Genomic DNA, 22,441 nt, shown 5'->3' on the forward strand with positions numbered 1-22,441 from the left:
GTGAAGGCGTCTGAATACTTTCCAAATGCACTGAATGTCTTTGTAAAATGACACAAAATTGCTATGGCGTGACAAACAAAGCCCAGTTGATAATATGGTTCTTTATTGACACAAAATAGACTCCGTATACCAAACTTTAGGAACATCTTCCTAATATTAAGTTGCACCCACCCCTTTTGCCCTAAGAACAGCATCAATTGGTCAGGGCATGAACTCTACAAGATGTCAAAAGTGTTCCACAGGGTTGCTGGCCCATGTTGACTTCAATGTTTCTCACAGTTGGGTCAAGTTGGCTGGATGTCCTTTGGATGGTGGAGCATTCTTGATATACACTGGAAACTGTTGAGTGTGAAAAACCCATCAGTGTCAAACCGGTGCGCCTGGCACACTACCATACCCCATTCAAAGGCACTTAAATATTTTGTCTTGAATGGCATAAATACACAGTCCATGTCTCAATTGTCTCAATTGTTCTTGAACCTGTCTTCTCCCCTTCATCTACACTGACTGAAGTGGATTTAACAAGTAACAATAAGGAATCATAACTTTCACCTGGTCAGTCTGTCATGGAAAGATAATGTGTTTACTGTATACTCAGTGTACACTACCGGTCAAAAGTAGTTCAAGGGTTTTTCTTTATTTTCACTATTTTCTACATTGTAAAATAATAGTGAAGACATCAAGACTATGAAATAACACATGTAGTAAGCAAAAAAGTGTTAAACAAATCAAAAAATATTTTATATTTGAAATTCTTCAAATAGCAACCCTTTGCCTTGATGACAGCTTTGCACACTCTTGGTATTCTCTCAACCAGCTTCACCTGGAATTCTTTTCCAACAGTCTTGAAGGAGTTCCCACATATGCTGAGCACTTGTTGGCTGCTTGTCCTTCACTCTGCGGTCTGACTCATCCAAACCATCTCAAATGAGTTGAGGTCGGGGATTGTGGAGAACAGGTAATCTGATGCAGCGCTCCATCACTCTCCTTCTTTGTAAAATAGCCCTTACACCGCCTGGAGGGGTGTTGGGTCATTGTCCTGTTGAAAAACAAATGATAGTCCCACTAAGCCCAAACCAGTTGGGATGGCGTTTCACTGCAGAATGCTGTGGTAGCCATGCTGGTTAAGTGTGCCTTGAATTATAAATAAATTACAGACAGTGTCACCAGCAAAGCACGCCCATACCATAACACCTCCTCATCCTCCATGCTTTACGGTGGGAAATACACATGCAGAGTTCATCCGTTCATCCACACCGCGTCTCACAAAGACACGGCAGTTGGAACCAAAAATCTGTAATTTGGACTCCAGACCAAAGGACAAATTTCCAGTAGTGTATCTGCACAAGATATGACTAATGATGGATATGACAAGTGACATGATGTATTCCCCCCCCCCCCCCCCGGTGATATCAATGTTATAGTTTTAAAAAATTATTTGAGGCTATAAAGTATTTGTTTACATTTATTTTGTTTACAAACATTGGAGTAAAACAAGCTTATTTTGGTTTCTGATGGGATATGACACTTGAACTAGGCTCATGAGGCATTTATAAGTTATATTCTTCAGGAATCAATTGGTACATATTAATTTATAAGCCAAAACATGACTGTAGCAACTGGATATTGCTCCTTTAAAAAATAAATAATAATAATTGGTACATAACCTTCACCACAGTGTTCTCCACTCAATATAATATATGTTTATAGATGTGTTGTTGTTTATTTGATGTATTGCTAAAATAAAGGTTCAATATAGTAAGTAATAAACTTGAGTTTTTACTGATTTCTTTAGTGGTAAAGACTGACTTCAAAGAGGGCATGTTGTAAGTACAGTCATTGTAAATATGTGTACATTTTATTCTTATTTTTTATTTTTTTACTTTGTGTTTGTGGTGTGTTCACTTATGACATTAGATCAGTGTTGGCTGCTAACTTGGCCCTTATCTTAAATATTTCACTGTGTATGAAAATATTGGATTAGCATTATTGTCGGGTCTCCTGTTAGTACATTTTATGTAGGGAAGCTAATGATCCATAATGTTTGACATTCCTGGGAGTGTGTAAACTTGTATTTTTTATTAGCATAGTATTTTTGTATGTTTTCTATAGTTATGTTCTTGAAAATGTATCAATTTACCAATTCGGCCACTTAGGTACATTTGGGCAAATCGTGATGGACACCTGGGTGATTTCATACTAAATGTCATGTATCTTGCGCATTCTTCAAGTTATCAGTCTGAAACTTTGCACATACACTGCTGCCCTCTTGTGGACACCATCCCAGACACACAGAGTCATTTCTAGACTTGTGACCTTTCACTTGAATTTTAGAGATGATGGTACTACAAAAATACAAAAAAAAACGTTTTTTTTCTTTGTATTTTCTTCTACCAGATCTATTGTGTTATATTCTCCTACATTCAATTGTCATTTACACAAACTTCAAAGTGTTTCCTTTCAAATGGTACCAAGAATATGCATATCCTTGTTTCAGGGCCTGAGCTACAGGCAGTTAGATTTGGGTATGTCATTTTAGGCAAAATTTGAAAAAACACGGCGCTATCCCTAAACATCTGTAACTTTCATTTCCTGAAACCTACAGACCCAAATTAAATAAGAAAGTTAGCTAACATGGCTAGTAACCTAATTGACAGTGTTTGATCCTCAAACTATTTGAGGTGGTCCCAATGACATCATCAAATTGTTCTAGGTTATGAGGTTAATGTTAATATCCTACAAATAGAAATAAAAAAGTCAGCAGTTTGGACACCTACTCATTCCAGGGTTTTTCTTTATTTTACTATTTTCTACATTGTAGAATAATAGTGAAGACATCAAAACTATGAAATAACACACATGGAATCGTGTAGTAACCAAAAAAGTGTAGTCCATGAGTTTGGTGACATTTGAAGGCAATTGGAGGGAGTTTTAATTGAGTGAAAAACTGCTTAGTATTTTCCCCATCGTAAGTAAAGGAGGTTGGCTAGGTTGCTAATGGTTTACATGTAAAATAAGGGATTAAGATGGCCCCCAAACTTTTTTCAACAACGTTTTAGCTCCAGTTTAGTTCAGGGAATATATGTAAATATGTGATGTGACGAGAAGATGTGTTAAAGTGTTGATATTTGTAAAAAAAAAAATATATATATATATATATATGTATTTAACAGTTTGTTAGCTTTATGCTAACCAAATGTAGCTTTCCTAAGCATTAGCTAGCTCTAGGCTAGTGGGTTTCAGCTACTGTTAGCTTAGAAGGTTTAGAAGGTAATGGTTGTAGCATTGTTTAGCAAAGGCCTCCAGTCATTTGTAGCTTTTGAAAATTGACACTGCTAGTATAGTAAGTTATATATATATATAATTTAATGTAACCTCTTTTGATGGTTTTTACAATGCAAATATATTTTGTTGCTAGATGCTAAATACTACTGATTGAATAGCCTCAGATTATATGGAATATTGATTTGAACATTAGTGATAGGTAATATGTGAATGTGTAGATGTATGGCGATAGTTTTTTGAACTTGTGACCTTTATTTTTCATACTGAAATGTGGAATGTAATGACGTAATACTACATTGGAATTGTAATGTGGAATTGATTTTGACAACAAAAACACTTACAAAAGAGAACAATATTTTAATAAATCTTGGAGAAGGCCTACTATTGAACACCACTACCGTTTCTCCGTCTCGTAATTTTATCCTGTAATTCATGTTTATTATTTGCTGACCATGTCCGAGGAGTGTAACACTTGCTGACTGTACACTTTACAGCATGATTATAGTGGGTTTACTAATGTGTTAGCTCTAGTAGCTATGTTGACTATGACGTTAGCTAAATATGGCTGTGTGAAGTGTTTAGCGGTTATGAGATGAAGGTTTTGCTTGGAATATTTTTTTTGCCTGGTCACAGACAACTGATGTGTAGTGCACTGAAGTCCACAAGCAAAGAGAAAAGGTGAGAGGAGCAGAGCGCGTAGATGCGAGAAGGAATTATGGAACAAGAAAAGTGATCATGCTGTTTGTATGTGGCTGCCATGAAAGTGTGTTTGTGTATGATCAAGGGTGTATTCATTCCACCAATTCCGTTAAAATGTTTATTAAATGGAAGCAAACAGAATGAAATGGGGATAAACATTAATTTGTCCAATAGAAACTCTCGTTTGCAACTGTTGTAATGATTACACCCTAGATGCAGGCAAGAGTGTGCAAGGTGGTATTGAATGGTGGTATTGAATGTGGCCCTACTCCAATTTTTCAATGGCTATAGTTATAACATGTTTTACGTTTAAGCTGCTTTTGAAAGCAAAAGTCGAATTGAAAACATTATTGGCATAGCTGAATTAAATGTTCATATTAGCAAGCTACGACTGAGGGTTTAATTAGCTAAACTAGCAAGTTGGTTTGTTTGGTTAACAAGGCAACTAGCTACTGTTGCAATCAAGTAAACTTGCTAGCTACTTCAGTGGATGTTGAACACATTTCTAATGGAAAATGTGTTAAATTTTAGTCTGATATGAAAGAGAAACAACTCGGGCCTCTTGATGTTCTCTGGAAAATAATGCAGCTCTGTGGAAGGTAAGTTCCATGACGCGCTACACCCTTCCACGTTGTTAATTATTTTCCAGAGAACGCATAGCCCCTTGTTGATTATTTACATTTACATTTTAGTCATTTAGCAGACGCTCTTATCCAGAGCGACTTACAGTAGTGAATGCATACATTTCATACATTTTTTTCCCCCCGTACTGGTCCCCCGTGGGAATCGAACCCACAACCCTGGCGTTGCAAACACCATGCTCTACCAACTGAGCCACACGGGACCCGGGATTATCACACGGGATTATCCCTTACATAACCTCTAATTCGCTAAAATCACAACATTAGGAAAGGATTCATGAAATTTACATAAACGTGTTCTAGCGACACTGTTTAAAAAAAGAAATAATAATAAAACGAGCTCAAACTGGGAAACATCGTTTTGAACGGTCATCCAACTCGGAATTCCAAGGGCCCGGTTTCCCGAAAGCATCTTAAGGCAATGTTCATTGTTAACTATAAGATTATTTGGGGAAACCAGGCCATGGTTGTAAACTGTGCTTTGTTTGTCATGTCATAGCAATTTTGTGTCACTTTACAAGGACATATATCACTGCTAAGTTATGTTTGTTATGGGGAAGGGATATAATGGTTTAACTATTTCCAGGTAACAACCATGGGCTGGTTGGGATATTTAAAGGGATATAACGGTAGAACTAAAGAGAAACAGGTAAAGTTGCATTTTCCAGCACTGTTCAGCGTTATTACATAGAACTACCATCTCTGTTTCCAGGTAACAACCATGGGCTGGTTGGAATGTCAGGAAAGAATATTGGTTAAAACAACATGGTAACTACTAATGGTAATTACATAGTTCTTACCGAGCTGGAATGTAAACTGGTACTGTAAATTCTTATGTCACTATGAAAAGTCGAATTAGAGGTTTAACCTCTCTAGGGTAGGTGGCACCAAATCGTCCCACCTACGTAACAGCCAGTGGAATCCTGTGGCGCGTTATTCAAATACCTTAGAAATGCTATTACTTCAATTTCTCAAACATGACTATTTTACAGCATTTTAAAGACAAGACTCTCGTTAATCTAACCACACTGTCCGATTTCAAAAAGGCTTTACAACGAAAGCAAAACATTAGATTATGTCAGCAGAGTACCCAGCCAGAAATAATCAGACACCCATTTTTCAAGCTAGCATATAATGTCACATAAACCCAAACCACAGCTAAATGCAGCACTAACCTTTGATGATCTTCATCAGATGACAATCCTAGGACATTATGTTATACAATACATGCATGTTTTGTTCAATCAAGCTCATATTTATATCAAAAAACAGCTTTTTACATTAGCATGTGACGTTCAGAACTAGCATACCCCCCGCAAACCTCCGGCGAATTTACTAACAATTTACTAAATTACTCACGATAAACGTTCACAAAAAGCATAACAATTATTTTAAGAATTATATATACAGAACTCCTCTATGCACTCGATATGTCCGATTTTAAAATAGCTTTTTGGTGAAAGCAAATTTTGCAATATTCTAAGTAGATAGCCCGGCATCACAGGGCTAGCTATTTAGACACCCAGCAAGTTTAGCCTTCACCAAACTCCGATTTACTATTAGAAAAGTTTGATTACCTTTGGTGTTCTTCGTCAGAATGCACTCCCAGGACTTCTACTTCAATAACAAATGTTGGTTTAGTCCCAAATAATCCATAGTTATGTTCAAACAGCGGCATTTTGTTCGTGCGTTCAAGACACTATCCGAATGGTAAATAAGGGTTACGAGCACGGCGCATTTCGTGACAAAAAAATTCTAAATATTCCATTACCGTACTTCGAAGCATGTCAACCGCTGTTTAAAATCAATTTTTATGCCATTTTTCTCGTAAAAAAGCGATAATATTCTGACCGGGAATCTGCGTTTAGGTAAATAGACGACAGAAAATAAAGCACGGGATAGACTCGTGCACGCGCCTAAGCCCATTATCCTCTTATCGGCCACTTGCCAAAAGCGCAAATGTGTTTCAGCCTGGGGCTAAAATGACATCATTCAGCTTTTTCCCGGGCTCTGAGAGCCTATGGGAGCCGTAGGAAGTGTCACGTTACATCAAATAAACAGAGACAAGAAATAAACAGAGACAAGAAAAACAAGATCTTGTCAGACAGGCCACTTCCTGTTCAGAATCTTCTCAGGTTTTTGCCTGCCATATGAGTTCTGTTATACTCACAGACACCATTCAAACAGTTTTAGAAAATTTAGGGTGTTTTCTATCCAAAGCCAATAATTATATGCATATTATAGTTACTGGGTAGGAGTAGTAACCAGATTAAATTGGGTACGTTTTTTATCCGGCCGTGTAAATACTGCCCCCTAGCCCTAACAGGTTAAAAACAAAAAAGACTCACCATCATTGTCTACATCCATCTGTCTGAAGATCTTATCTGTCCGTTTCTCCGGTGTCGACTCATCTTCTGGCATCTTCATCACTGAGGACACCATCTTGTAAATCGCCTGCAGAAGGAAGAACAATATTGACCTTGGGTAAGAGAGTTGCACTAAGCTCATAAGGCATTTAGAAATAACATTCTTCAATGTGTATACAATCTACCATTAATGACCATTAAACAACAAAGTAACTTCCAAATAGTGCCTTTAACAAATAATACAATATTCTCTGTCAGAATGGAACTATTCTCCTAGTTACCTATGCAGTCAGGTTACCGCCTGGAAAATTCATCACGATTCTCTGGCTTTATAAAAAAAACAAGGCATTTGAGCCTAACACCAATGAGACGGAACTGAAATTTCCATCCCTAACTATAACATTTTCCGACAAGATAGAACTGCCAAAGGGGGTGGAGTTGCAATCTACTGCAGAAATAGCCTGCAGAGTTCTGTCATACTATCCAGGTCTGTGCCCAAACAATTCGAGCTTCTACTTATAAAAATCCACCTTTCCAGAAACCAGAAAGTCTCTCACCGTTGCCGCTTGTTATAGACCACCTTCAGCCCTCAACTGTGCCCTGGACACCATATGTGAATTGATTTCCCCCCCCATATATCTTCAGAGCTTGTACTGTTAGGTGACCTAAACTGGGACATGCTTAACACCCCGGCCACTCTACAATCTAAGCTAGATGCCCTCAATCTTACACAAATGATCAATGAACCTACCAGATACAACCCCAAATCTGTAAACACGGGCACCCTCATAGATCTCATCCTGACCAACTTGCCCTCTAAATATACCTCTGCTGTCTTCAACCAGGATCTCAGCGATCACTGCCTCATTGCGTGCATCTGTAATGGGTCTGCGGTCCAACGACCACCCCTCATCACTGTCAAATGCTCCCTAAAACACTTCAGCGAGCAGGCCTTTCTAATCGACCTGGCCCAGGTATCCTGGAAGGATATTAACCTCATCCTGTCAGTAGAGGATGCCTGGTTATTCTTTAAAAGTGCTTTCCTCACCATCTTAAATAAGCATGCCCGATTCAAAAAAATGTAGAACCAGGAACAGATGTAGCCCTTGGTTCACTCCAGACCTAACTGCCCTTGACCAGCACAAAAACATCCTGTGGCATACTGCATTAGCATTGAATAGCCGCCGCGATATGCAACTTTTCAGGGAAGTTAGAAACCAATATACACAGGCAGTTAGAAAAGCAAAGGCTAGCTTTTTCAAACAGAAATTTGCATCCTGTAGCACAAACTCCAAAAAGTTCTGGGACACTGTAAAGTCCATGGAAAATAATAGCACCTCCTCCCAGCTGCCCACTGCACTGAGGCTAGGAAACACTGTCACCACCGATAAATCCACGATAATTGAGAATTTCAATAAGAATTTTTCTACGGCTGGCCATGCTTTCCACCTGGCTACCCCTACCCCTACCCCGGTCAACAGCCCTGCACCCCCCACAGCAACTTGCCCAAGCCTCCCCCATTTCTCCTACACCCAAATCCAGATAGCTGATGTTCTGAAAGAGCTACAAAATCTGGACCCCTACAAATCAGCTGGGCTAAACAATCTGGACCCTGTCTTTCTAAAATTATCCGCCGCAATTGTTACAACCCCTATTATTAGCCTGTTCAACCTCTCTTTCGTATCGTCGCCTTTCTAAGGTCTTCGAATGCCAAGTTAACAAACAGATCACCGACCATTTCGAATCCCACTGTACCTTCTCCGCTATGCAATCTGGTTTCAGAGCTGGTCATGGGTGCACCTCAGCCACACTCAAGGTCCTAAACAATATCATAACCGCCATCGATAAAAGACAATACTGTGCAGCCATATTCATCAACCTGGCCAAGGCTGTCGACTCTGTCAATCACCACATTTATTGGCAGACTCAACAGCCTTGGTTTCTCAAATGACTGCCTCGCCTGGTTCACCAACTACTTCTCAGACAGAGTTCAGTGTGTCAAATCGGAGGGCTTGTTGTCCGCACCTCTGGCAGTCTCTATGGGTGTGCCACAGGGTTCAATTCTCAGGCCGACTCTTTTCTTGGTATACATCAAGGATGTCGCTCTTGCTGCTGGTGATTCTCTGATCCACCTCTATGCAGACCACACCATTCTGCATACTTCTGGCCCTTCTTTGGACACTGTGTTAATTAACCTCAAGATGAGCTTCAATGCCATACAACTCTCCTTCTGTGGCCTCCAACTGCTCTTAAATGCAAGTAAAACTAAATGCATGCTGTTCAACCGATCGCTGCCCGCACCTGCCTGCCCGCACCTGCCCGCCCGTCCAGCATCACTACTCTGGAAGGTTCTGACTTAGAATATGTGGACAATTACAAATACCTAGGTGTCTGGTTAGACTGTAAACTCTCCTTCCAGACTCACATTAAGCATCTCCAATCCAAAATTAAATCTAGAATCGGCTTCCTATTTTGCAACATTGCATCCTTCACTCATGCTGCCAAACATACCCTCGTAAAACTGACTATCCTACCGATCCTTGACTTCAGCGATGTCATTTACAAAATAGCCTCCAACACTCTACTCAGCAAATTGGAAGCAGTCTATCACAGTGCCATCCGTTTTGTCACCAAGCCCCATATACTACCCACCACTGCGACCTGTATGCTCTCGTTGGCTGGCCCTCGCTTCATATTTGTCGCCGAACCCACTGGCTCCAGGTCATCCATAAGTCTTTGCTCGGTAAAGCCCCGCCGTATCTCAGTTCACTGGTCACCATAGCAGCACCCAACCGTAGCATGTGCTCCAGCAAGTATATTTCACTGGTCACCCCAAAGCCAATTCCTCCTTTGGATGCCTTTCCTTCCAGTTCTCTGCTGCCAATGACTGGAACGAATTGCAAAAATCACTGAAGCTGGAGACTCATATCTCCCTCAGTAACTTTAAGCATCAGCTGTCAGAGCAGCTCACAGATCATTGCACCTGTACATAGCTCATCTGTAAATAGCCCATCAAACTACCTCATCCCCATATTGTTATTTCTTTTTTTGCTCCTTTGCACCCAGTATCTCTACTTGCACATTAATCTTCTGCATATCTATCACTCCAGTGTTTAATTGCTATATTGTAATTATTTCACCACTATGGCCTATTTAGTGCTTTACCTCCCTAATCTTACCTCATTTGCACACACTGTATATAGAATTTTCTATTGTGTTACAGACTATACGTTTGTTTATTCCATGTGTAACTCTGTGTTGTTGTTTGTGTCGCACTGCTTTGCTTTATCTTGGCCAGGTCACAGTTGTAAATGAGAACTTGTTCTCAACTGACCTACCTGGTTAAATTAAGGTGAAATAAAAATAAATATAAAAATGGTCTGAGGACTTTAACAAGAGAATGTGTTCACTTCTATCACCACCACACACAATCGCCTGAGTCAACACTGATACGGGACTTGCTGCTCTGGCCACGGTGGTGGGGAGAGCAAATATGACCATGTTGATTAAGGGAAACAAAAATAGAATGAGCTGCAGCCAATGTCCATGCTGAAAATATGTTTACGATATCATGGACATGAGTAATAAAGAACGTATCATTCATTAGATAAATCACAAAGACAAGTAAAAAATAGGACGCTGAAGTGAGCAGAGAACATATTGGAGGGTGTTCTGCCTAAATCCACCTGTAAAATCCACCACAGGAAGTTAGCAAACACTTTTATCCCAAGCAACTTACACAACTGTAAACTATCCACAATGAACATATTCATAGTATGTGGTCCATGCAGGAATCGACCCCCTGATGATACCTGCACCATGCTCAGTTTCTAATCCATTGAACCAACTCATTCTCATCTCAACTCACCTGTACGATCTCCAGCATCTCAGCCCGGCTGATGTAGCCATTCCCATCCAGGTCATACATGCTGAAGGCCCAGCGCAGCTTCTGCTCCAGGCCGCCGCGCGATGTGACACTCAGCGCGATGATGAATTCCCGGAAGTCGATGGTGGCATCGCCGTTGGTGTCAAATGTCCGGAAGACGTGCTCAGCAAACTTGGAAGCGTCGCCATACGGGAAGAAGTTGGCGTAGATCTTCTTGAACTCTTCGACTGTCAGGTGGCCCGTTGGGCAGTCTTTGAGGAAGCCTCGGTACCACTCCTGGAGCTCATGGTCGGAAAACTCTGTGTTTTCGCGCAGGTCGTTCAGCACTTCAGGCCGCAGTTTGCTGTTCTGTTTCCCCATGATGGCCCTCTGGAATGGGGTTTCAAACCTCAAAGGCCTTTTCTGGTTAAATGAAGGTGAAATGAAATGTGGAGCCTCTCCCACAGTCAGCTCTGCTATTAGTCTTGGAACCTTATCTCCACCACACAGGACTGTAGGTCCCCTTCTGCTCTCCTTACGATGTCTGTCTGCTGGCTGGCTTGCTGGCTGCTCAATCTGCGTCCTCTTCCTCTGTTCCTACGGGAGATTGAACACTCTTATTATGAACATCAAGTGAAACACTCAAGTGATAAATTGGTTTAATCCAAACCTCATCTGGATGTTGCGTTATACTGTAACTCAAGAGGTAGAAGAACCACCTCAAATAGCCCAATGTTGTTTCATACTGAAATATGGTTATTATAACGTTTGACTGTAGAGGCTTTAAACAGCCTATGAGCAGCGGCAGAGTGAAACTGATAAGATGACAACTGAAATGTTCTGAGTGCCACATGGGATGGTGAGGCCTGGTCTCCGTGGACACCATTTACATCCCCTCGCACTGTGAGGATTTATTTATTGACCGTTCGCCAAGTGGTGGAGGGAGAGTGTCCGGGACCATTCTAGGCTTCAATAAGTCAGTCTCTTGTCTCCAAAGGTCAGCATGGCACAAGAAGCTAAGGTTGTTACCTCAGAACTCAGGTAACCATTAGAAAATCCAGGCAACTAGGTTAGGATGACACATGGGAGACAGTCACACACACAGGCATGGGTTTTCAGCTGTATGTGTATTAAATGTTACTGGAAAAGTAACACATAGGTGGGAAAACCATCATGCATGCACATGGCACACATTTAATGACACGATATACACTGCTCAAAAAAATAAAGGGAACACTAAAATAACACATCCTAGATCTGAATGAATGAAATAATCTTATTAAATACTTTTTTCTTTACATAGTTGAATGTGCTGACAACAAAATCACACAAAAATAATCAATGGAAATCCAATTTATCAACCCATGGAGGTCTGGATATGGAGTCACACTCAAAATGAAAGTGGAAAACCACACTACAGGCTGATCCAACTTTGATGTAATGTCCTTAAAACAAGTCAAAATGAGGCTCAGTAGTGTGTGGCCTCCACGTGCCTGTACGACCTTCCTACAATGCCTGGGCATGCTCCTGATGAGGTGGCGGATGGTCTCCTGAGGGATCTCCTCCCAGACCTGGACTAAAGCATCCGCCAACTCCTGGACAGTCTGTGGTGCAACGTGGCGTTGGTGGATGGAGCGAGACATGATGTCCCAGATGTGCTCAATTGGATTCAGGTCTGGGGAACGGGTGGGCCAGTCCATAGCATCAATGCCTTCCTCTTGCAGGAACTGCTGACACACCCCAGCCACATGAGGTCTAGCATTGTCTTGCATTAGGAGGAACCCAAGGCCAACCGCACCAGCATATGGTCTCACAAGGGGTCTGAGGATCTCATCTCGGTACCTAATGGCAGTCAGGCTACCTCTGGCGAGCACGTGGAGGGCTGTGCGGCCCCCCAAAGAAATACCACCCCACACCATGACTGACCCACCACCAAACCGGTCATGCTGGAGGATGTTGCAGGCATTAGAACGTTCTCCACGGCGTCTCCAGACTCTGTCACGTCTGTCACATGTGCTCAGTGTGAACCTGCTTTCATCTGTGAAGAGCACAGGGCGCCAGTGGCGAATTTGCCAATCTTGGTATTCTCTGGCATGTCGGGCCGTCATACCACCCTCATGGAGTCTGTTTCTGACTGTTTGAGCAGACACATGCACATTTGTGGCCTGCTGGAGGTCATTTTGCAGGGCTCTGGCAGTGCTCCTCCTGCTCCTCCTTGCACAAAGGCGGAGGTAGCGGTCCTGCTGCTGGGTTGTTGCCCTCCTACGGCCTCCTCCACATCTCCTGATGTACTGGCCTGTCTCCTGGTAGCGCCTCCATGCTCTGGACACTACGCTGACAGACACAGCAAACCTTCTTGCCACAGCTCGCATTGATGTGCCATCCTGGATGAGCTGCACTACCTGAGCCACTTGTGTGGGTTGTAGACTCCGTCTCATGCTACCACTAGAGTGAACGCACCGCCAGCATTCAAAAGTGACCAAAACATCAGCCAGGAAGCATAGGAACTGAGAAGTGGTCTGTGGTCACCACCTGCAGAACCACTCCTTTATTGGGGGTGTCATGCTAATTGCCTATAATTTCCACCTGTTGTCTATTCCATTTGCACAACAGCATGTGAAATGTATTGTCAATCAGTGTTGCTTCCTAAGTGGACAGTTTGATTTCACAGAAGTGTGATTGACTTGGAGTTACATTGTGTTGTTTAAGTGTTCCCTTTATTTTTTGAGCAGTGTATAACACTTCCACTCTCTCTGCTTTACCCATAAAGATTTTATTGGCCAGAGAGAGATAAAGTGAGAGAGAAAGAGAGGTAACGTGACCATTTCTCTCTCTGGTCAATAAAAGCTTCTGTTTGCCTCTCTTTCTCTCTCTCTCCGAGATTATTGGCCCAGGACAGATTATATCAGAGACCGGAGCGGAGGACAAAGGAGGACAGCAACTAATTGTTGGTTTGTGTCTGTGCTCTAAGAGGTTTCTAGAAAGTTCTCATCTTGGAAAGAGTCATGTCCACACTCCAAAATCTTTAATGTCATTTCCTGCAGTTTCCTCGATCTGAGTTGCAATACAATGCAAGATGAGAGCTCTAAGGGGGAAAGTGGACTGGGAGTAGCCTACACTCCCTCTGACACACCACCACCCCCCTTAGCTTGGTTTGCCAGACTTACAGGAGTGCACAGCTGGGAATGAGACATCACACACAAACACACACACGCACACACATCCAGAACCCGACCGCACCCCCTACGGTTTTTTACTGTACCCAACTTACGGCGTGCCATGTAAAAGGCACGGGGACGAAGACCAAACAAACACTATACAAAACACAGGGTAGTAACACAAAACAAAAGAGAGAGGAGTACCTTGAATAAATAACAAACTCGCACGATGATTAACACACGGGACGAGACCCGTAATCATCTGCGCAATCCACAAGGGTACGAAAGCCCAAAACACACAGAACAGGTACTCACACGCCCCAACGGACATTGTAACAATAATCGACCCCCAATGGAAACCAAAGGGCACATATATACAAATACTAATCAGTGGGAATAGGGGACAGGTGTGCGTGATGAAAGTTCCGGAGGGATCCGTGACATGTTTTTATAGCTGGAGCCTTAGCCTAATATTGGCAATTCCAATTAAGTATTCAGTGCAGTGAACAGCAGTTGGGATGGCAATCTAGCCCTGTTTTCTTGTCTATAGAAAGTATTTGGCCAGAATTCAAACAAACCATAATGTGCAAAAATGGCACTGCACTTAACAAATAATTCAAGCTTGAGCAGCCATCAACAGCTTTTACCACGAGAAATTGCCTTAAGTCAAGTTTAGTGCGACATCAGTCCAATGCGGTTTATTTGCATCCCAGTCTTTGTTAGAGAACGTGGGACTATAAGGTTCTATCTGTATTTTTGTTCTGTTAGACATAGCCTTGTTCTTTTCAATGTTCTCTACCTATATACAGTAGGACTCTTTCGTGCAGACGGTTTGTTGCGCTATCTGAGGTAAGATTATGCTTTTCCCCTCAATTCAATGTTTTGTTTGGTTAGTGTGTGTTTTCATTTGTGGATAGAACCACACTTTGTATATGTTAGGAGGAAAAGAACAGGCCTTACTAAATTCACATATGACCTCCACTGAAATCCATTAGGCCTTTGTTTTGAGATTGTGAAACAGGTTATCCCTAATGAGCCTAGATTCCTTCCTCAGCCCTATGGGCCATGGTCAAAAGGAGTGCACTACATAGAGAATAGGATGCCATTTGGGACACAGGCAACATCTGCTTATCCCCTCAGTTACACTGCAACAGTCTTTCCCTTGTCGGTCTGACTCTGCCACTTACTGTAGTCTGTAGAAGCCGCCCTGCCCCCATCCCTCTCAACCCTTCCCCAATAACTATGGCTGTTATGGTTCCACTTTTTCCACTAGCTAATGAGAATGTTTCACACAGCTTCCAGATTCCACACACTCACACGACATGTGTTTCCCCTAAGGCCAATTGGGAGTCCTTGCCCTGTCCCACCTCTGACTCCCCGAAAGTTCCACTCTCAGGCATACAAACATAGTTTTTCCCTTCAATGCCACCAACAATAGGATCACACCAGGCAATCATTAGCCTTAATGTGTCCAAGCAGCCAGAGCTAATTTATCCATGCATCCAGGAAAACCCCATGAACCTAATTTTAGTTAAAAAGTGTGCATGTTTGCGTGTGTGCGTGCTTGTGTCCGCATCCTCCCACACTGACAGGTATATGACAAATCATCATGTCCAGTAAATGATACATAAAACATGACTCTAGTAACCCCTAACCTCAGTATCGGCGACCGTTGCCTTAGAGCTTGCTATGCTACACATATCCCCAGGCTACAGGTAGGCTTAGTGACATCATGACATGACAGGGGAGACCCTGACTAGTGTCAAATTATCCCCCCCCCCAACGTAAAGCACCATATTTCTCTAGCTCCATTCAACCAGATGACCAGTTAAAACAAACAGCAGGCTGCATACCCCCGGAATAGCATTGTTGGTAATGGCGCTCCATTTAATGATGTCTGTCAAGGGGGTCAACATGTACATTTCCCATCGCTGAATACTGCTGCCGAGATGGATTGAACTGAGAAAATATTTGGGCCGTCTGTATTTATGGTAGCATCTTGATAGGAACACAAATGACGTAGTTTCATGTGATGTGCTTTGGGCAGAGAACCCAGCTTGACATAGCTAGAGACTGTTACTCAGACTAACATTCCAAAGAGACTGGCCTTTCAGCAATCTCAACGTTCAATATGCGCTGGATTTACAGTGGAGTTGCTCATTGGTTGTTGGAAATAACATTCATATTTTCCATGAAAACATGTGGAGCCTCAAAAAAAGGTTGGAATTGCAGTATGTATTTACTTTGAGAATTTAGACATGAGTTATCAACTTTTGACAGATTGGTTTCATCTAGCCTCTCTAGGGTAGGTGGGACGAAATCGTCCCACCTACGCAACAGCCAGTGTAATCCCGTGGCGCGATATTCAAATACCTTAGAAATGCTATTACTTCAATTTCTCAAACATATGACTATTTTACACCATTTTAAAGACAAGACTCTCGTTAATCTAACCACACTGTCCGATTTCAAAAAGGCTTTACAACGAAAGCAAAACATTAGATTATGTCAGCAGAGTACCCAGCCAGAAATAATCAGACACCCATTTTTCAAGCTAGCATATAATGTCACATAAACCCAAACCACAGCTAAATGCAGCACTAACCTTTGATGATCTTCATCAGATGACAATCCTAGGACATTATGTTATACAATACATGCATGTTTTGTTCAATCAAGTTCATATTTATATCAAAATCCAGCTTTTTACATTAGCATGTGACGTTCAGAACTAGCATACCCACCGCAAACTTCTGGTGAATTTACTAAATTACTCACGATAAACGTTCACAAAAAACATAACAATTATTTTAAGAATTATAGATACAGAACTCCTTTATGCACTCGCTATGTCCGATTTTAAAATAGCTTTTCGGTAAAAGCACATTTTGCAATATTCTGAGTAGATAGCCCAGCCATCACGGGCTAGCTATTTAGACACCCACCAAGTTTAGCCCTCACCAAAGTCAGATTTACTATAAGAAAAATGTTATTACCTTTGCTGTTATTCGTCAGAATGCACTCCCAGAACTTCTACTTCAATAACAAATGTTGGTTTGGTTCAAAATAATCCATAGTTATGTTCAAATATCCTCTGTTTTGTTCGTGCGTTCAAGACACTATCCGAAGGGTAAATAAGGGTGACGCGCCCGACGCGTTTCATGACAAAACATTTCTAAATATTCCATTACCGTAATTCGAAGCATGTCAACCGCTGTTTAAAATCTATTTTTATGCCATTTTTCTCGTGAAAAAAGCAATAATATTCCGACCGGGAGTCGTTGTTTTAGTTCAAAGACAGAGAAAATAAAAACATGGGGTCGCCTCGTGCAGGCGCCTCAGTCTCATTGTCCTCTGATAGACCACTTACCAAAGGCGCTAATGTTTTTCAGCCAGGGGCTGCAAAGACATCATTCAGCTTTTTCCCGGGTTCTGAGAGCCTATGGGAGCCGTAGGAAGTGTCACGTTACAGCAAAGATCCTCAGTTTTCAATAAAGAGAGTCAAGAAGCCCAAGAAATTGTCAGACAGGCCACTTCCTGTAAGTAATCTTCTCAGGTTTTTGCCTGCCATATGAGTTCTGTTATACTCACAGACACCATTCAAACAGTTTTAGAAAATTTAGGGTGTTTTCTATCCAAAGCCAATAATTATATGCATATTCTAGTTTCTGGGCAGTAGTAATAACCAGATTAAATCGGGTACGTTTTTTATCCGGCCGTGTAAATACTGCCCCCTATCCCTAACAGGCTAGACAAACAAAAAATGGTTGCTTAGCATACAGAGTTCAAATATTTGCATAATCGTTGTGATTGGAGAATAGCTTTAAAGGTGATCGAATCAGGATCAAATCCTCGATTCTCCTCGAGCTCATTAATTATATAATGTTCATACTTGAAGATGGCAGATAGGCCAGTCTTTTTGGCACATGACATGAAGTACAGGGAGTGGATTAGCTAAAGAGACTAGTACACAGGCTAAACTTGACAGCCTTCTGGCATTGAAAAGCTCATTACCATAGCGTGCTGTGAAGCTGACTGTGATTCAATGATGTAGGACTAGGATTTTATTGGTAATGTGTCGGCCTCTAGGGCCCGATTCCGACATAGGAAATTACGGCTTTCTTACACAAGCCTTTCCTACGCATTTCTCAGTAGTTGTATTCAGACTTACCTCATTAACATGTGTAATGGGCATTGCAGGCGTGGTTACCTTGCGTGCACTGAATAAATGTAATTAAATCGCTTAAAACCCTCCCACTTGCTGACCAACAGATTTTCTCGTGGAGTTTTCATTCAATAGGGTTTTCAGTATATTTATCGACATCCCTTTAAATACAGTGTACATTTAATTGCAATTTTGTTGACAGATTAGAATACATTGAGAGAACGGGTTCAGAAAATAGGGATCAATGAAAGAATGCCATCTATGCATCTTCGTCTCCGTTTCAGCACCAACTGGTAGATTTAAAAAATACTCTGATCTTGTAGATTATTTAGGCAAGTTTTAGGGTTAGGAAAGTATATACTGTATGAATCATTAAAGATGCCGAAATTGCTCCCGCCATTTCCTGGTTGCTAAAATTCTAATAGTTTGCCTAATTTCAGTTTGTGACAAAACAAGCAAGTATAGTGTAGACAATCGTTGTACCATCTAAACCACTGTGAAATACATTTTCCATAACCAAAAATATTGTATTTTTTAGCTGTTTGAAGCTGGTGTACAAACCTGAAAGTAAAAGACACAAAAAGAACAGGAAGCATATAAATAGTGCACATATAACAAATCTACTGCTTCTTAGACTTGCTTTCGATGAGAATGACAGATCTATAACTCACATTTCTATGGCAATTTGGTCAGGTCGCCAAAAAAGTTACACATTGCAGATAACAAAAAAACATGTTTGGAGAGCCTTTACATACAAAATATATTAATGAATAAATAAATACAGTGCTTTGATTCATCCTGAAATTTGTCATATTCAATTTCAAGCCATGAAATATTGGAAGGTGGAAAAAAGTGTACAATAGGGGTTGAACAATAGTCCTATAAATCTACCCTAATTCTCACGAATCATGGAACTGTATGACAACGGTCCAGTCATCGTGAACCGTGCACCAGGCTCCAGGTTTAACCTGCCACGTGTGGTCTGAGATCCATAATGATTCAAATAGGCTACTTATCCCAAATTATTGCACAATGTTAGCGTAAAATGATCCACTAATTCTAGCGACCCTGAGGAACAACTTGCATGGACGTGACAGAAGAAAGAAAGATGAACGGAACGTAATGGAAGGATGCAAATTGAAGAAAAGTAATACTAAAGTGACAGTTATAAATGTATGTGGGTATTACTGGCAGTAGCTCCCGATAGTGGCTAATAATTAACATGATTGTTTTACAAATTGTAAAAGAAAACGGAGAAAAGCCCGGGCATAGGCTATAAACATTCTAAAGCGCATACATCAACTCAGCAGGTTCAGCCATACATAAACCTAGAGCTTGGGTGTTCAAATTTCATCCATGCAAATTATGAAGGCACACAATTACAATTCGGAAATAATGGCACAGCTATTTAGAGCCTATTTCACTGTGGAGAAGGGGCCGCAATACATATCCTGTTGATATGATTTTCAGTTTGCTTCCATATGGCTGGTTTCACATTCGTCTCCAGTGATCATAAGGAAAAATAATCTAAAACAATTGCTATGTTTTTACAATCCCCTTCTCAAATGGATTACTTATTTTCCTAGCTCTTTGAAATGGCTCTTATCCATTTATAAATTACACTACATGGAGTATGCTGTTATTTCTATCAGAAAAAAATTGAGTAGAGTCTTTTTCCACTTGGAACCGGCAGGTTCGCTCGACCTTATTCATGGTTTGCTCACACATAAAGGTGGTGGAGTTATCAGGGAATTAAGTCAAGGTCAGAATAGACACACCTCCACCACACCTTCATTTCTTGGATCTCCATCCTGAATGAATAGCGGGGTGAATAGCACGCTATTCTAATGCTTAAGTTGTAGGTAAGAATATGCCTTGAGAGAAAAGTGCATAAAAATTGAATAATGTTCAATTTACATGCGCTTAACCAGGTCGGGATCGGGGCCTAATGAACTGTTTGTTATATGGAGCAAAGGAGGATGGTGGCACCTTAATTGGGGAGAACGGGCTCGTGGTAATGGCTGGAGTGGAATTTGTGGAATGGTATGAAATACATTAAACTGTTTCCATGTGTTTAATGCTATTCCATTCCATTAGTGCCATTCTATGCATTATTATGAGCCGTTCTCCCCATGGCAGCCTCCACTGATATGTAGGACTAACTTCAAAGTGACTTGGTCACACCTCTCCATCAACGTTGACTGTGAGGCAACTTTTGAGAAAAACTAGGGAAGGAGGTGACCTAGTATTTGGTTGAGAAGGAGAAAAGGCATTTCCAAATCATTCTCACTTCCAGTGTGAGGTTTACTGAGGCAGTGTCAGAGAGAACCATAAACTGTATTGGTAGTAGCCTATAGTCCCTTGACACACCCGTCTCCACGGCAACACCAGCAGTGCTAAGGCTGGTTTATGCAAGGGTAAGTGGCAGTAACTACCCCACTGGGGCACATCTTCAACAGGGCACAGCGTTCAAATCATTGCAGACAGAAATGGAGCGTATAGAACCGCATACACACTTCCATATTCCACTTGTTAGATGTGTTATTTCTATAAGTTCTACCTGTTCTGTCTCCAAATGAATTATAGTGACTTGAAAAAAAAACACTGTCGGATATGACACAATGTGACAATATCTGCTGGAATACGACACAAATCTTCATCAGTGAAGTGGTAAAAAAAATAGGTGGTTAAACTGATCACCGGTCGCAGATAAAAAAAAGTTACGCTCCCTATAGGCCTACTTTCAAAGCATTTTTCCCCAAAATGTGGATAAACGGTAGGTCAAAAAAGTGTGTAAACTGCATTTACCCTCCACTACACCACTGACTTCATCCATAATCTTCCCACATTTTGGGATTATAAATCAGTTAAAAATTCTGTCACGTCCTGACCATAGTAAGATGTTTTTTCTATGGTAGAGTAGGTCAGGGTGTGACAGGGGGTGTTTTTCTATGTTTTGTATTTCTATGTTCATGTTCTAGTTTTGTATTTCTATGTTGGTTTTGTTTGGGATGATCGCCAATTAGAGGCAGCTAGTCCTCGTTGTCTCTAATTGGAGATCATACTTAAGTAGGGTTTTTTTTTTTCCACCTGGGTTTGTGGGAGATTACTTTTGAGTAGTGTCTGTTTCATCTCTGCGTCACGGTTTGTTGTTTTTTTGTCATTCAAGTTTATTTATGTATTGCATAGTTTCACAGTATAAATAAAATGTGGAACGACACACACGCTGCACTTTGGTCGCTCATTCCTACGACAACCGTGACAAATTCCTGAAAAAACTATAACATAAATGTTGACCATTGCCACAACAGATAATATGCCATTCTATTTTCCTGGTCCATAACCCCATATGAGATTCTCTCTGCTCCAGGCAAAAACACCACTCTGCCAAGATAAGCTACATACGCATATCAGATACTGTTTCTAACCATGGCAAGAAAGTTTCCATTTTAAACTAGTCTGAAGGACGCGTAATTACGCACGTAAATGCATCGCCAAATTAGTCATCTGATTGAACCAACATCGAGTACATAAACCGACAAAAATAGATATCGAACTGTCAACAAATTCAAAGTTGTATACTTAGTCCTGGCTTACGATGTTGTATTATCCTTTGAAGACGGTTAGGGCTATCCAGTCCTGTCGTGTCCAAGATGCTGCTCAATAACGTTAACGTTTATTTCTAACGCTTCAATAGAAAACTCAACTTAAGCTACTGGCAAAAGTAAAGTAAGGTTACCCAATTACCTTGAGATGGTATAAGCAACCTTATACAACTATCTGTGAAGGAAGTTTTCAAATATATTCAGAGATCGGCATAAAATTCATTGTTCTTCATGCAGCGCAGTTTCATCATTTTACAGAGATTCGACGTACACGGCTGTTCGACTTTCACTGGACTCGCCCAGTTCTCTGGTGGGGGATGGCCGTTCCAACGAATTGCAGTCGTTTTTAGTTTAGCTGCCTTCGAGTGGCATTTGCTAGGCTATAATAAACGAGCATTTTCCGTCAATGGAATCTGTGTATTTATGTACGGGCGTACAATAAATACTCGAATATGTATGTCCAATAGGCCACTCATGCTTGGATATAGAACAATCCACACTCATATACAGATACAGTAGTGGGAACGTAATTGTAACTGCTGGGTCAAATATGTGGTCAAATGGCAGGTTAGCTGATAGGTGTGGGTATTTAATTGCACATTCTGGATTTGTTTAAACATCAGGTTTAGTCCTGCAACCGTAGCCAATTACACTCAC

General features: G+C 41.1%; 1 protein-coding gene across 2 annotated transcripts in view; it reads right to left on the reverse strand.

Moving 5' to 3' along the window:
• The window catches only part of LOC115195659 (hippocalcin-like protein 1), a 24,091-nt gene extending 1,972 nt beyond the window's left edge, over positions 1 to 22,119 (reverse strand). Inside the window, exons 1-3 of one of the 2 annotated variants that reach the window (XM_029755752.1) lie at positions 21,927 to 22,119; positions 10,860 to 11,453; positions 6,974 to 7,079 (exon numbers count right to left, since the gene is read on the reverse strand). In XM_029755752.1, the coding sequence (XP_029611612.1) occupies positions 6,974 to 7,079; positions 10,860 to 11,237 (484 nt within the window). In that variant the 5' untranslated portion in view covers positions 11,238 to 11,453; positions 21,927 to 22,119. The other variant, XM_029755762.1, reaches the window with a different exon arrangement.
• Between the last annotated feature and the right edge of the window lie 322 nt (positions 22,120 to 22,441).

The sequence above is a fragment of the Salmo trutta genome, chromosome 1 (genome assembly GCF_901001165.1).
Source record: "Salmo trutta chromosome 1, fSalTru1.1, whole genome shotgun sequence".
In the NCBI taxonomy this organism is placed as follows: domain Eukaryota; kingdom Metazoa; phylum Chordata; class Actinopteri; order Salmoniformes; family Salmonidae; genus Salmo; species Salmo trutta.